The 17,199-nt window shown below is 35.0% G+C and overlaps 1 protein-coding gene across 4 annotated transcripts in view; it reads right to left on the minus strand.

Moving 5' to 3' along the window:
- Stag2 (STAG2 cohesin complex component) overlaps window positions 1-17,199 on the minus strand; it is a 139,762-nt gene that overhangs the window by 31,236 nt on the left and 91,327 nt on the right. For all 4 annotated transcript variants that reach the window (XM_042269582.2, XM_076561506.1, XM_042269584.2 and 1 more), the window contains 8 exons: window positions 15,998-16,096; window positions 15,827-15,906; window positions 12,011-12,118; window positions 11,231-11,342; window positions 9,711-9,828; window positions 8,951-9,054; window positions 680-772; window positions 491-580 (listed from right to left, as the gene is read on the minus strand). In XM_042269582.2, coding sequence (XP_042125516.1) covers window positions 491-580; window positions 680-772; window positions 8,951-9,054; window positions 9,711-9,828; window positions 11,231-11,342; window positions 12,011-12,118; window positions 15,827-15,906; window positions 15,998-16,096 — 804 coding nt within the window. The remainder of the gene's footprint in view (window positions 1-490; window positions 581-679; window positions 773-8,950; window positions 9,055-9,710; window positions 9,829-11,230; window positions 11,343-12,010; window positions 12,119-15,826; window positions 15,907-15,997; window positions 16,097-17,199) is intronic.

The following is a 17,199-nucleotide window of genomic DNA, read 5'->3' on the forward strand; positions in this document are numbered from 1 at the left end:
ATAAGACATGTATTTTCAGACACTTTTCTAGTTTTAGTAAACTAATACACTGATTGGCCCATACGTATTTTTTCAAGTTTAATGGAAATAAAATAACCTATCTCACAGAGGTTTGACAAGAATGCTAATAATTGTGAAGAACTTTCAATAGTTATAGGGACATACAAAAAGTGTTACATAAACACTAGATAATTTTGATTTGCAACTGTTACTGTCTAATAACTCATGACAAATATCCATAAATGATAGGCAAAATATAGTCATACAATGTATATATAAGAGAATCAAAGTATAGTTATGGGTATAAAGCAAAAATTTGTATTTGTACCATTCCCTAAATCAAATTGGTCTAAAATATTGAAAGACTTAGTAGATACAGGATCACTCTAAATACTATAAAAATATATTTATAATATAAGAAAGCTATATAATAGAGTAGATTGAAATAGCATTTTCTCCTCTAAGATTTTATACACAGAAAATGTCTTACCTTTTCTAATCGTCCAGTGGTATATATCTCCAAATCAAAGTACTGAGGTAACTGCAGCAAATTGGTCACCTTTTCTGCATCTACAGAGTACTTTTGGGGGGAAAAAGATCATGTTAAACACATTAGAGTAATGCTAGGTAAGAATAGGCGGTGCCATTCTGAAAGAACTTGTCATCAACACAATCTTACTTTTGCTAACAATTGTGGGAGGGCCACAGCAAAAAGTTCCGTGATTTTTGTCCTGTCATCCAGCTGTGTCTTCTTCTCCTTTGCTGTCAGCACCTAAGGTAACACAAAGATGTCTGTAAACATCTACTAAGCTCAAATTGTAATTAAGACAAATGAAGAACAATATTTTCAATGGTGGATACACAAATTTTGAGACAGAATCTTGCATTATTATACCCCCATTGGCCTCAATTCATTTTTTTTCAGCCTCAAGTGGTGGAATTATCATTAAGTGCCAACATGCCCACTCAAAAATTCCCAAATATAAAATTTTTGACCTAAAAGTAATACAGATCAACTTAATCATAATTAAGGGGGGGGGGGGTAACAATTGGGTGCAGTGGTACACAGTACTCAGGAGGCTGAGGCAGGAGGACAATAGTAAGTTCAAGGCTATTTTAGGCTAGTTAGTGAATATCAAGCCAGCTAGCCAGGGTTACATCCAAGACACTGTAGCCAAAAAGATAAATTAGATAAATGTAGGGGAAAGCCACATAAAATAAACAACAACAACCACAAAGAAAAAACCTGAATAGTCCTAGAATAAAGATAAAAATTCAATTAGAGGAAAAATTGGTGGAATAAGGGTAAGCAGCACTCTCCAAAATCCCTCACAAATCTGGAAGTAAACTTTAAACCTGTGACTTTTAAAAAATAGGTAAGAAGTATAGAAGGCAGGGGAGGATATCTGTGAACAAACAGCAGAGTTATGAGAGACTAGATAAAACACAGAATTTATGAGCACTACATTCATAAAGAATATTACAGACTATAACAGAGAGAGTTCTGAACATGAATAATAGGGAATGGAGAAACCACCACCAGATCCAATCAACAAGAGAAAAGAAAGCTCCAGCAACAGGGAGGGAAGAAAACCCACAAATGTTTAGATGAAAAGCCAACAAGTTGCTTGCTGAAGGCTGCAGACATTACCAAGTGCCATTCTTCTGCAACAGTACCTATGAAACTGGACAACGAAGGAGCAGGTACCAAATCTCTACAGTTAAGCTGCTTGGCTAGAAGAGTAGAAAACACTGCACAACCATGTCTCCAAAACCAGATAAACACCCCACGGGAACTGATTTGAACTAAAACTCAGTGCAGAAGGCAAAGTCAATGTAAATTTGCAGACAAAGGCAGCTCAAGTCTTGTTAAGAAATTTCCAACTGCAATGGTAACCTCGAGATATGAAAGAAAGTGGGAGGCTCAGACTCTGAGGTGAAGCCCTGCTCAAGGTAGAAGTTCAAATCCTATGGGCAACCTGTTTGAAACCCACTGAGACATATCCAAACAGATCTATCAGGTTGAGCAGGTTTCAGCTAGACAACACACACAGGCTGATTACTCTCACACTGGCATATACTTAATACTCTCATGCTGGCATGTACGTAATTCTAATTTTCTTGTAATTTTAATGATCTTTAAAATTCATTTACCCTAACTATTTCTCAGCTCCCTGCTTCTGGTTACTTGTCCCACCTCCAGTGTATTTTTGTTTCTGTTAAACTAATTCCTGACTTTACAAAGCTTGTTTTCTTACATTCCTATCCTCAGTAACTAATACCCAACTGCACACTATTCTATCATTGTTCCTTTATTCTTCAAAAGTTATTTGATTTGAAAAAGCAATTACTTTCAACTATTACTTTATGTTCACACCAGGCCAGTACATCATTAGACTGGGTTACTATTGCAGTTAGTGTTCTCTTGGAGTGGTGATTCAGGTAATTCATGCAGTGTCCTGAGCATGTGGGCTGAATGCTACAATCTATGTTGTCCTACTAGAACATTTTTAAAACTGTGAACTGAAAGAATAAAGATGCTCTCACACCAACAACCTAATCCAAATAAATAAACCCCAATGCAGAAACACAGTATACATGAAAATTCAGGGAACATGACTCCCTGAAGTCACCAATCCCACAGCAATGGCTTCCAAATACAGTGAATTAGATGAAAAACTAAACTAATTAAATGATTATAAAAATGTTTAAAAAAAAATCAAAGAGGACAAAAATCAATTCTGCAATGAATTCAAAGAGAATGAGCAAATGAATGAAATAAAGAGTAAGAAAAATCCAATAAAGATAGAAACAATGAAAACACTAGATTACAATGTTGGAAATGAAAACCTTGAAGTAAAAAACTCAGTGGAAAGCATCACTAAATATGAGGTGGATCAAGGGGAAAACAGAAAGAAGATCAGGGTTTGAAGAAAAGGTAACTGAATCAGAGTACTAACACAAAACTAATTAATAAGTACGAGAAGAACATGTAAGGTGTGAGGGACATCATTAAAAGATTGGATTTATGAATGTTGGGCACACATGTATAAACAAGCTCAGGAAATAGTAAACTAATAAAATCATAGCAGAAAAATTTTCCAAGTTTAGAGAAAGAGATTGCCATGCAGATAAAAGAGGTATTTAGAATCCCAGACAGACAGGAACAGAAAAGATTCTTCCCATATATTATAATTAAAAGACTTAGTATATAAAACAAAGAAAAAAAAACACCAAAGCTGCAAGACTGCAGCATGAAATCCTATGTAAAGGCAAGGCAATAAGGCGAACATCACTGACAACAAAGTCTGTAAATGCCAGGATGGTGTGGGGTAATGTATATGAAGCTCTGAATGAAACAACTCCCGACCCGGATTACAATATCTAGCAGCGTTAGCCTGCATAACTGAAAGAGAAGGAAAACTATTCCATGAGAAACACAAAGAAATATAGACATCTAAGGAGTACTACAAAAGAGAATTCGAGAAAGAAATAAACACACATATTATATGACAGCAAAGAATAAAATGCATTAAATAAGCAAAAGGGATAAAGAATGTACCAACATTGCAAAAATAAGATTATAGGATTAATAGTACCTCTAAATAATAACTCTGAATGTTAATATCCTCGATTTTCCAAACAAAATACATACTACCAGATCTGATTAAAATAGGACCCATTTATTTGCTGCTTCCAAAAAACACTGCTTTCTAACCCACAGAACTGGTGAAGATAAACACACCCAGGGTGAAAGGATTAAAAAAAACATTCTGAGTAAATGGAACTGAGGAAAAAGAGATTTAGCTAGCCACATTAATATCACACAAATCAAACTTGAAACTGACATTAGTTACAACAAAAAGTCGCTTTGGATTAAGGAAACAATCTACCAAGAGCATGTAAGAATTCTAAACATGCATATACAAGATCGGTACACTCAATTTCAGAAAATCAACACAACTGGATATAGAAGAAAAGACTAACATCAACACAGTGAAAATGGAGAACAACAGCCCACTCTCACCAACAGGTCATTCAAAAAGAAAGGAAGAAAAAAGAAATTAATCAGTCAATTGATACTCAACAAAGATAAGTCAGAGATAAATGAGAGTATAATTCAAAAAGACTCAACAGGTATCTGACAAATATTCAGATAGAATATAGAATACATATCCTTCATAGCAGTCCATGAAACATTCTCTGAAAGAGATTAAATTAACAATGGACTAAAACTAGAAATTAACAGCTAGAAAAAAATACAAACTTATGATTACTAAACAAGAAACTACTGAACGATGAATCAGTCACCAGAGAAATTAGATTCATTTTGTTTGTTTGAAAGAAGGGAAGATTTTAAATTCACAGAATTTAATGACAATGAAAACAGAACATACCATAACCAGAGAGAGACAAAGAAGTAAAAAGAAAATAGTTCCAGAAGAGAAGTTTATATGCCTAACATTTGTAGCATGCTTTCTCTTGGGTCACCAATCAGCTCCCAATAATAAGTCTGAGACTTATGAGACTTAATATTAGTTACAAATGCTCAGCCTAAGTTTAGGCTTGTTTCTGGGGAGCTTTTTAAACTAAATTTAACCCGTTTCTCCTCTTCTGTTTTGCCTCTGGGCTTTTTTTTTTAAACCTTTCTTTCATTCTGTATGCCCTATTTTTCCTGTTTCTTCAGTATCTGGTTGGCTGACTGCTGCCTGGCTGGCTGGCTGGCTGGCTGGCCCCAGGTATCTCCCTCTCTTTTTGTCTCCATCTCTCCCTCAACTCTCTCCGCTAGATTTCTCCTCCACCAGCCCTGCCTATCCATCTACTGCCTAGCTATTGGCCATTCAGCTTTTTATTAGACCAATCAGGTACCTTAGGCAGGCAAGGTGAAACAGCAACACATCTTTACATAATTAAACAATTGAAGCATATAAACAAATGAAACAATCTTTGCCTAGTTAAACAGATGCAACACATCTTTACATAGTTAAAGAAATATTCTGCAACATAAACAAATGTAACACATCTTTACACAGTTAAAGTAATATTGCACACCAAACATTTTTAAAAATTCACATAGATCTTCAATAAGCAGGGACACAGAAAAAGAAGAACATGCCAAATCAAAAAAATCAGTGGATGGGAAGAAATAGTAATAGATCAGGACTGGGACTGGAGAGATGTCTCAGCAGTTAATTGTGAGAGCAGAGGAACCCAGTTCAGTTTCCAGCATCACATTAGGTGGGCCACAACTGCCTCTAAATCCAGTTGTAGGAAATCTGATGCTTTCTTCTAGCCTCTGCAGAAACTCACACAGATAAAAAAAACAACAACATCATCATCAACAACAAAAAACTCAATAGCCTTCATACATACCAGGAACAAACACACCTGAGAAAGAAATCAAGAACACAATCACCACCAAGCAGTGGGTGCATGCCTTTAATCCCAGCACTTGGGAGGCAGAGCCAGACAGATCTCTGTGAGTTCAAGGCCAGCCTGGTCTACAGAGCAAGATCCAGGACAGGCACCAAAACTACACAGAGAAACCCTTTCTCTATCATTCCCTCCAAGGCTCAGGGAACTGGAGACTGAAGTTTCTTGGTCCTGCCCAGGGCAGCAGCCGTTTTTATAAAATAATCACTCAGAGGCTTAGTATTAATTACAAACTGTTTGGTCTATGGCTGAGGCTTATTGCTAGCTAGCTCTTACATCTTAAATTAACTCATTTCCATTAATCTATATTGTACCATGTGGCCATGGTATTACCGGTCTACTGGCATCTTGCTTCTTGGGTGGCTGGATGGTATCTGCCCTGACTCCCCCTTTCTTTTAAGTGTATCTCTCTTGGATTTCCAGACTGGCTTTTATCCTGCTTTACCACAGGCAGAGCAGCTTCTTTACCAACCTATTGCAGCAACACACATTCACAGCATTCAGAAAGACCATGCCACAGCAGGGAATATTGTAGAAGAGAAAACAGAAAAATAAGCTGGAGGATAAGGAGGAATGCTGTAAAACTTTGTTTTCTCAACATGGTATTGTTAGTGCACTCACATCAGCTATAACTACTTGCACAAGACCTGCAGAAGACTGGGTCTCTCAACATTCCATCAAGTCCCACTCCTCCCAGAGGAACTACTAGGGGTTAAGAGTTGCTAGAGAAGAGGGACTCATATTGCTTAGTGATATAACCAGCCACTTGGTCAAGTGGTCTCAGTTCAGACAATTAACCTCCCTACTCATATTTATACAGGAAACCCTAATGAAGAGTGACCCACAAAAAAAATAAATAAATAAAACGGACATGAAAGAGGAGGGGGTTTATTGGAAAGGAGTCGAGCAAAACAGGAATTGGTATGCATATAAGAGATGATAGCCATCATATGTGTATGAAAATGAGAAATAATTTTTTAAAAGATAGCATTTAGCTGCATTTAAATGATCAATCAGAATAGAACTATTCACAATGCAAAGACAAATATTTATAGATACAAGTCAAATGGCAGAAACTGTCTATTAATTTTAAATGAAATACATATGAATATATTTCAAGAATACTAGGATGTAATGGTGAAACAAAAAATGCCCAGAAAGCATGTAGTAAACTCACTAGAAAGAAATATATCCAATGTGAAAATGGTTGGCTTTTTTGACATGACTTTTGTTTTTCTCTTTATATTTATATGTGGTATTTTTCCTCAATGTGTATGAATTATTATTCTAATAAATCAAACTTAATTTTATAGTTGACAGAATAAGATTGAACTGGGTATGCTTAATTTTAGCATTGAGAGTCAGAGGCAAGTGGATTTCTGTGAGATAGAGGATACCCCAGTCTACAAAGCAAGTTCCAGACCAAACAGGGGCTGCCCAGTGAGACTCTGTCTCAAGAAAGGAAGGGATGGAGGGTACTGAAAAAGACACAAGATGGAAAGACTTCCCATGCTCATGAATAGCCATTGTGAAAATGGTTTCATTGGCAAAAGTAGTCTACAAATTCAATTAAATTTCCAAAGATTACAATGACATTCTTCACAGAAACTGAAGAAAACAAACTTAAAATTCTTATGAAAGCACAAATGACATCTAACAACTAAAGCAACTCTGAGCAAAGAGAACAATGCCAGAATTAACACATCAAATTTCAAGATATACTATAGAGGCACAGCAACAAAGACAGCACAGTAATAGAACAAAAACAGACAATGGTGTGGAACTGAGGATTCGAGAGACAAAGAGATCCATAAACACCTGTTTTTTGATAAAGATGTCTGGAAAATACAATGGAGAAAAGACAGCATCTTCAATAAATGGTTCTGAGAGAACTGGGTATCCACATGTAAATGACTGAAGCTATATCTGTATTTCTCAGTACAAAAACTAGTTCAAAATGGATCAAAGACATTAATTTAAGATATCAACATCTGATGCTATTAGAGAAGACAGAGAAAGCAGTTCGAGGTATGGCAAGGATTTTCTGAAAAAGACTCCAATAGCTTAGGATATAAATTCAAGAAATGAAAAATGGAACCATATAAAATTAAAAACTTCAATGCAAGGAACAACTGAGAGAAGTGACAACCTACAGAATTGGAGAAAAGCTTTACTAGTAATAAATTTGGCATATCTAATAATAAGATTAATATCTAAAATACGTAACTAATTCAAAAAGATTACTTTAAAAGTACAAGCAATAAATGGATGAACAGACAGTTTTCAAATTATGAAATACAAATAGCCAATAAACATGAAAAAATGTTCAGCACCCTTGGCCATCAAAGAAAGACAAATTAAAGCAAGACAGAGATTCTATCTCACCCTAGTCAAAATAGCTATCATTATAAAAAATAATTAGCAATAGTATCTGGAGGAGCTAATGGGAATAATAGCAGATGAAGGAGGTAGAGGGATATGACAAAGACGTTGATATACTTGTATGAAAATATCAGTGCAAAATAACAAACACCAGCTAATTTATTTTGAAAAATTCAATACAATCACTCAAATCTACCTTCGGATAGAAAAAAACCAGAACATGAAACATGGTTTTTGGAACTTATGTAATAATGCTATTAAACACTATTTTAACCTACTCCAGAGTGTGAGCCATTAGACATAGGTAATCAGTTCAGAATTCTAATTTGTGACTCATAATTAGAAAAAAAAATAAAAATAAGACAAAATGAAGAAAAAAATAGAAAAGGGGGCTAGCATGTAGCTCAGTGTAGAGCACTTGCCTAGCATGCACTATTCCACCGCACTGCAAAAAAAGATGATTAACTAACTAAAATATGAGTAACGAAAACAGAAATAGAACAAAATATACAGACTGTTTCACAAACTGGTTCAGTATTATTTCCTGAAAATTTAAACATATAGATACACATATATTTGCATGTCATAATATAAAAATGCATTTGGGGGTTTGCAATAAAACATTTGAAAGTCTATGGATTTACAGGTATTTGTGAACTTCTAAATAAAGGATTAAAATCTGATGCTTAGAAATAGGAATTACTTTACCATCATGATTAATAACCTCTGCTTTCCTTCTAATTTCATATCATAATAAAATATGAATTTATAAATATACCAAAATATACAAATGCAGAACTCTACATATACACATTACATGTAGTCTGGAAGGTAGTGTCATTCACTGCCATCTCATGTATCAACAAAAGATGTTGTGAAAATCAAATTTCTCAAACTGCTACTACTTTAGAATTTACTTATATATGTTATGTATGTGTGTGTGTGTGTGTGTATGTGTGTGTGTGTGTGTGTGTGTGTGTGTGTGTGTGCATATATGTATGTGTACATGCAAAAGTAATTAGAAAAGTATAAAACAGAGCATCAAATATTTTTGTTCTGTGGTCAAAATGGGCTAAAAAAAAGATACCAAAAATAGAGAAACAAAGTTGAGGATAACAAAAACATATTGACATACCCTTTTTCCTGTTCCTCTTCCTACAGGAGGATGACATTCAGCTGCTTGTCTAATAGTACAAAGCATTATTTCAATCAAAGCACTCTCTTGTCTGTCTGTTAGAGCTAAAAAAGAAAAATCAGAAAGAGTTAACCTATTTCTTTTCCATATATGCCTCTTGTAACTATTATGTAAGTTTGTTCTGCCCATGAACAGGAACTGACCTAATGTACTAAAGAAAATCCCACTATTATTACAGAAAAGATCAGAACAAGTTAAATCTTACCTTTCTAAAGTTCAGAATTCTGAGTAAGTTCACTGTTTATATACATAGGCAACAGAAAGTATGAATCCAACTGACATATACATACAATTTTTAATATAGATTTTCTATATATGAATATATTGAGACAGGGTCAAAATATAGCTCAAGCTAGCCGAGAATTTCTTTAGTAGTCCAGGGTGGAAAAGAATTCATAATCCTCCTGCCCCATTCTGCCAAGCACTGATATTATAGGCATGTGCCACCACGCCTGGCTAAAAATACTATATTTTGATAGCAATTACATCTTTGTACATCACACAATATTCATATATATGAATATGAGACAGGAAATGTGTTTTAGAGTTAATATTTGTTCAACCATATACAAGGTCTTGAGTTTGATTCCCAACACTGCCAAAAACAATTATGCAAAGTTATAACACTAACAAAAACAGAATGAGCAAAATCTATTTCCAAACAGTATGAACAAACAATAATATAATTAGATATCCTTACCTTCCTCTCCACTAAGTGGCTCTTCTAACAACAAACTGTTCATACATTCCCAGTCTTTCAGTAGATCAGTAGCACAGTCCCACATGCTATCCACAAGGTATGCTGCATGCTCATGTAACTAAAATTTAAAAACAACACCATGCTCTTAGACAAACAGCACACTAGCCTTAGGACCACAGAACAGATGCTTTGTTGACACCATGTTAAAATTCTTAAAAAGCAATCTAGTTCTTGAGGTCAAATGTATGAAAGAACAGAGAACTGCTGTAGTTGGCTGTATCAAGTAAGCCTTGTTAATCATTATTATGACTTAGCATATTAACATAAACATTATTTTACAAAAAGATTAAATACATACTTATTGCTTATTTTACATCAGTTAACTTTTTTAATTCTTAGCTATACTATGATTTTTATTTGAACTGAGTGAAAGTAATAATGGTTAATTAAAGCAATAAATAAATTTTGCTTCTTGAGTCAATTTATACGGATCATTCTCTTCATTCGGAAAGTAAAAGACTATAGTTTTCCAACTTGTTTTAAGAGCTGAGGTTAATCATGGAAACAAAGTTTTTGGAGAACAATATTAATTTCTCAAACTTTAAAGACAAGTATCTGTCTGAGGAAATATCAATAATTACTAAACTGGATTTAACAATATACAAAAAGGATCATGTGATAAACAAGATTTGATTGTTATTTTAAAAAATATAATTCAACACATTTATAACATGAAAGACCAAACAAATATAATATGAACCCTAAATATAACTGAATTTTGAGCCCTCGTAAAACATTTAACAGACAGAATGCTAAATTAGTGAAGACTAATGTAAATCTGTTTCTACAATAATATTAATACAAGACATGAAACTGGGTGTTATAGCTCACATGTGTAATCTGAACACTCAGGAGGCTAAGGCACAGCTGGGTGGTGGTGCACACCTTTAAACCCAGCATTTAGAGGCAGATGCAGGTGGATCTCTGTGAGCTTGAGGCCAGCATGGTCTACAGAGTGCGTTCCAGGACAGCCAGGACTGTTTCACAGAGAATCATTGTCTCAGAAAAAAAAAAAAAAAACCTACTTGAGGCTAAGGCAAATGGATTTGCACAAGATTGTGGTATGTCTGGGTTAGTGAGCTCTTGTCTCAAACAACAATTATAAACATGAATATTTGCAAACTTAGAATGTTCTAAGCTTTTCTTTTATAGGGAGTTTCTCAGCATTCATTACAAAAACTTTACCTACTATTTTAAATAGGAAAGGAAGGCTTAAAGAGACTGAGTAACTTAACCAATATTACACAATCACTAACGAGAGGATTACAGTTATGATAATTTCCACAAATATACACAAATCATAATTGTTGAGTACCTATCTCATTAAATTAGAAAGCACTTAGAAAATTGGGACAGATCTCTGCTGCATTGAGTATTTGGTTATAAGACATTAGATATACATCATTTTAATACCTTTCAAAAGTTTACAATTAAATATAAAATAAACATTAGAAACTAACCTCACTTTCCAAGAAGAAAAAAACCAAAGTCTTAACAAGATTGGCATTTGGACCTTGTCTTCCCCTTCTTTTCATTATTCCATCTTCTTCTGGATCTCTACGGCTGAAGAGCCTATGTACAAAGAAAAATACTTATTTGAAAACTGTATTTGCTTATCACAGAAATGAACGGGTATTCCATACTTAAGCGCCTAACAAGAGAAAAAAGGAAAACTGGGTAGGTAAGCATTAAAGTATCAAGAAAATAACTGATAAAGACTTTTCATTTCAGTTTTGAAAGTCCTTCCGAGTCCTCTGACTCCTCAAGTTAGTTATACTGAGTTAGAAATTCTTTTGGGAAGTCTTACATTATTTTATACAATGTCTTCCTTTCATGGAAGTAATACAATGACTGACTTAAAATATTTATGAACAAATATAAGTATTATTCTCTAAAATGAAACATATCATTTCCTTTTCTTTCTTGAACATTATTTTAACACAACCGTTTCCCAACTGATAGTGTGGTTCTTTTTCTTCAGAAACAAAGGAGAACTAATGTTACATAACAATTAATAGAAAACTAGAGAACTAATGTTACATAACAATTAATAGAAAACTAATGTGCTTAGTTCATACCAAATAACTATTCTAATAGTTAGTACAACTCAAATAAACCTTTTAATAGCCTAGTACGTGTGATGAAACATGTTCTCTTTAAAAGTCACTATATAATACTTGCTGTATCTGAAATGGTAAATAACAGCATAAAGTAAAAGAGTAACCAGAATATAAATTTACTTTTTGTAGAGAAATTCGCCAGCTGCTACCGCTACCGGCCGGTGAGCGGAATAAACCAGATGATAGACATTTTCACAATCTTCTGCAGTAAGAACTTCTTCACTACTCCTAAGAAGAAAGAAGTAATAATGGAGACTTTAATAATATGATGACGCTATCAAAATTTCATGAACTTAATTTCACAAATTTATGTTAAAAATAAACAGAATTTTTATTTGAGTATAATCATTTGGTAAAACTTTGCCCCAACAAAAACAGAGTGTGTCATTAAGATCAAACATAACTGTCACGACACACAATTACAAATGAATATAATATAGGCTAGGCATGTTGTTGGTCCTTGCTTGTTATCCAGCACTTGAGAAGGACAGGCAGGAGGAAAAGACATCTTCAGCTATACCAGAAGTTCAAGGTCAGCCTTTTTTACATGAGCAGAGGTGGGGGAGGAGAGAGGAAGAAGACGACAAGCACACAAAGCAAAATAAGAGTATATAAAGGAAATGAAATTTTAAATGGTTAAGAGACTACTGCGCTGTCTGGGTCTCTCTCTGTCTCTGTTTCCTTCTGCCCAATACATATGTAGCCATAAGAAACCAACTTGTGGGAGTCAGTTCTGTGTATTTAGACAAGGTCTCTTGTTTCTACTGCCATACTACATATTCAAGGCTAGCTAGCCCATAAGATTCTGGCTGTTTTTCCGGTCTCTGCTTCCCATTTCACCAGAAAACGACACACCACACACATGCAGCTTTGTATGTAGATCCTGGACACAGAAACTGGGTTGTCAGGCTTATGCTTTTCCCCATGGCACAAACTCTTAGCCCATGATTTATTAAGATTTTGTTCCTTTTTTTTCTGTAACTATATCTAAAACTACCTTCTTTATAATTACTGCAATATGGTACATTTCAATTAAATAGGGTAAAAACCATCAACATTTCACAAACTACTACCGTCAATGACATAATCTAAGTAAAATACTAATGATGGCTACTTTTAATATGCTAATTTAATCTTTCTGCTATTAATACTTCAACTCTATCTCAAACAATCTATATGCCAGAATATGCGCATTTTAAACTGATAGATTTTTGCCAGATATTCTTTGAGGAATTTTTACACCTGTTCTAGTTTGAGCTCTATTGCTGTGATAAAATAACAACCAAAAACAACTTAGGGAAGGTAACGGTTTATTGCTTCGTACAGCTTCTAACCCATCACAGAGGAAAGCTAAGGCAGGAATTTAGTGCAGGAACATGCAGTAGAAACAGAAGTATAGACCATGGTGGAAAGCTGCTTACTGGTGTGTTCCTCTAGCTTCCTCTAATCTTGTTATAAGGCCCAGGCCCACCTGCCTAGGAATGACAGTGCCCACAGTGCAGTAAGCCCTGCTACATCAATAAGCAATTAAGAAAATGTCTCTAAGACATGCCCACTGGCCAATTTGACAGACTTAATTTCTCAATTGAGGTTTCCTCTTTCCAGGTGACTGTGGTTTGTGTCAAGTTGACAAAAAACTAACCACCACAGACCAACTTATTCTCTTCCAACATTGTACATGGGCTTTTCTATATATGATGGACAATACAATTTTTTAACTCTTCCCCAGTGATGCAGAGAAATCTTATGTAAATGGCTAAAAATGTTTTTATATGGTTAAATTTCTATTTTCTTTGGGGCCAAAGATCTGATCTATAACTCTTGACTAATTTCCTATTAAATGTCTGTACCTTTAATTGATGTATGAAAATTCGTGCCTGGGTTGCAAACATCTAACATCCTAAACTGACATTTATTTTCTGGGTTCCTGAAAAAAAATTTTGAGGTTTTTTTTTATAAGCTAAATGACTGAATTAACAGTCTTGGGAACTGAACTAAGCACTTATAAAACATATTAGACAAGCATGTACTATGGAGCTACATTCTCAGGCCTCTTTCTACTTACAGACAGAGACGTTACACAGTTGTTCCCCCCTCAGTCTGTTTCAACATCCCCAAGTGCTGGGATTATAGGTCTGTATCAGCACACCCATCTTATCAGGCTGCCCCAATCCCTCAATACAGCCTACTTGTCACAGGAGAAAAACAACAACAAAAACAAAAATCATTTACTGGCTGTATTTTTTTTTTAAGCCAAGGAAATGCAACCCTGATCCTACAATAGAATCTTGATGCATGCATACTGTCTCTATTTTTATTTAGTTTATTCAAGTAACAAATCCCTATTTATTTCTTTGTATCAGAATTCTGCTTACTGCCCATCCCTGTCCTGCAGAGCTTAGAATGGAGCTCACAGCCTTGGACACACTAGGTAAGTGCAAGAGCTCCTGCAATGGACTCATCACAGCACGAATGGCTACTCTTGAACAATATATTTTCAAAATGAGTTATCAATTAGATTATAGTGATTTTCTAAAGATCCCTCTTTGCCATTCTTATTAAGATAATCTAAGCCGGGCGGTGGTGGTGCACGCCTTTCATACCAGCACTCGGGAGGCAGAGCCAGGCGAATCTCTGTGAGTTCGAGACCAAACTGGGCTACCAAGTGAGTTCCAGGAAAAGGCGCAAAGCTACACAGAGAAACCCTGTCGGGGGTGGAGGGGGGGATCTAATCCTTCCTACTTCAGCCTAGGAAATATCTGCAACTATTGGTGCACACAATTTATTTTATGCATATGCTATGTGTATGTATAATGAGTTTCTTCTTCATTCCCAGGTATTTTTATAAACTATTTGTATTGTTTTAAAAGTGAACACGCTAATTTTCAAGCATCCCAACCTAATATCCAAGTACTTGCTAAGATACAGGACATGATAAATATTTCAGAAAGCAAAGCACAAATCACTGGTGAAGAAGATGTGGAAGAACTGAAGCCGGTGGGAATGCAGAATAACATAAGCACGGTAGAAACACTATGGTGTTTCCCCAGAAAATTAAACAATGGACTGAAAATGTAGCCCGGTAATAAAGTATATGACTTACCATGTGAAAGGTACATGGTTCAATTCCCAGCAACCTCATCCCCACCTACTGCAAAAGTCTCAGAGAATTACTATACCATTTAGCAATTTCTTTTCTGGGTACATGCAAAAGAACTAAAAACACAGTTCTTTTAACAACCGAAAGTTGCAAACGGCTCATGGTTCCACCAACAGAAGAATGGAAAAATGCAGTATGCTATATGCATAGAGTGAAATAGTACCCAACAAAAACAGGAGAAGCAATTCCTGATACATGCTTGTGTGTGATATATTAAAAGTTCAAATATTACTGCTCTACTTCCATGTTATGAGAATATGGCAGAAGAATGAGGAATTATATATTTAGTGAGTATAGTTCCAATATAAATGATAGAAAGTTCTACAGATTAACAGTGGCCTAAAAAATACCCACTGCCACTGATCCTTATGTTTAAAATAGTCAAAATGGTAACTTCCATGTTCTACATATTTTATTGCAATTGTTTTGAAAAATAGAAAACATTTGTAGCACTATCACCAGTAGTATAGAAGCATAATAATAAATAATAAATTTCAGTAAATGTTTATACTCTGAACAAAGTATTTAGCTTTATTTCTACAGCATCAAGACCAACTAAAAAGAGCCTAGCTTGGGTTGGGTTTAGAGTAGTTCATACCTGTAGTATGGATGATGGATGGATGGGTAGGTAGATGGGTGGATAAAATTTCTAGCCTAAAATCTTATGACTGAAGTTATTAAAATTTAGGCCTAAATATATGTGAAGCAAGTATAGATATATCAATGTATTACCTAAATATTTGTACATTAGTAATATACAACAAATATATACTTACTGTAAAACAAGAGTGAGCAACTTTATTGCTTGTACAGCAACATCATATTCTTTGTCAAGCGTCATAGACACAATTCTATCCTAAGAACAAAAACATTAAAGTATTTTTAAAGGAAAACAAGAAAAGTATTTCAAAGTACAAATATTTTTAAAAACTTTAATGCATACTAACCTTGAATCGACTGGTAAATAGTTCCAGTTTGGAATTAAGCTCTTTGTTATAATAAAGCCCTTGTAGAGCAGTAAGACATTTGAGTCTTACTTCACCTTGCTAAAAGAAATAAAGAGACAATATATTCAAACCATGTATTTCCAAGTTCAAAATGGAAGGATATATTTTCTACTTTAAAATTTAAGCAGCATTTATTCAGAAACTGAAATATAAAACATTAAGCAATGACAAGACTACTGTTTCTTTTTTTTTTTTTTTTTTTTTTTTGGTTTTTCGAGACAGGGTTTCTCTGTGTAGCTTTGCGCCTTTCCTGGGACTCACTTGGTAGCCCAGGCTGGCCTCGAACTCACCGAGATCCGCCTGCCTCTGCCTCCCGAGTGCTGGGATTAAAGGCGTGCACCACCACCGCCCGGCTAAGACTACTGTTTCTTTAGGTCAGTTGATAATATTTCTCAAAAATTTATCAGAATAAAATAAGCAGCACATTTCACAGCAAGTAATATTTAGAAGTATTACATACAAGGAACTTCTCCAAGGCTAATGAGGTGGCTTAAAAATTTAGTTTAAGGGAAAAATATGTATTAAACGTCAAAAGCCAAATTGAAAGGCCTAATTTGACTAAGATACGTGTTTATCAAGACAGGATAGAAATTAAAGAGAAACTGAACTGTAATTATGAGGCTGTGACAGAATACCTGGTTAGCTTATACAAAGCCCTGAGTTTCACCCTCAGTACTGAAAAAAAAAAAAACACTAAAGGAAAGCTGTAAATACGTAAGACTCACTTAACAAAGAGATCTTCTTAGTGCTCTATAGAATGTTTCATCATCACCACCTACAGGATCCTAATTATTTCAGCACAAACATAAAGTCAATACTGAGGATTAAAGAAGTGCCCAGGATCAACAATCCAGGGGATTTGGGGCTAGAGACCAAAGTTTGACAGAGCAGATAGAAAAGAATAAAACGAGGGGTTTCAAGGGATGTATACAGAAACAGATATCTATTTCAGACAGGATCTCTCTCTATAGTCCTGGCTGTACTGGTGCTCATTTTGTAGATCAGGCTGGCCTCAAACTCAGAGAGAGCCTCCTGCCTCTTGCCTCCATTGTGCTGGGATTTATGGTGTGTACCACCGTATGTGAGATCTGAAGACAATCATACCTATGTATAGATAGAAGACTTAATGGGGCACATCTTAC

Source organism: Peromyscus maniculatus, chromosome X, assembly GCF_049852395.1.
Source record: "Peromyscus maniculatus bairdii isolate BWxNUB_F1_BW_parent chromosome X, HU_Pman_BW_mat_3.1, whole genome shotgun sequence".
Classification (NCBI taxonomy): Eukaryota; Metazoa; Chordata; class Mammalia; order Rodentia; family Cricetidae; genus Peromyscus; species Peromyscus maniculatus.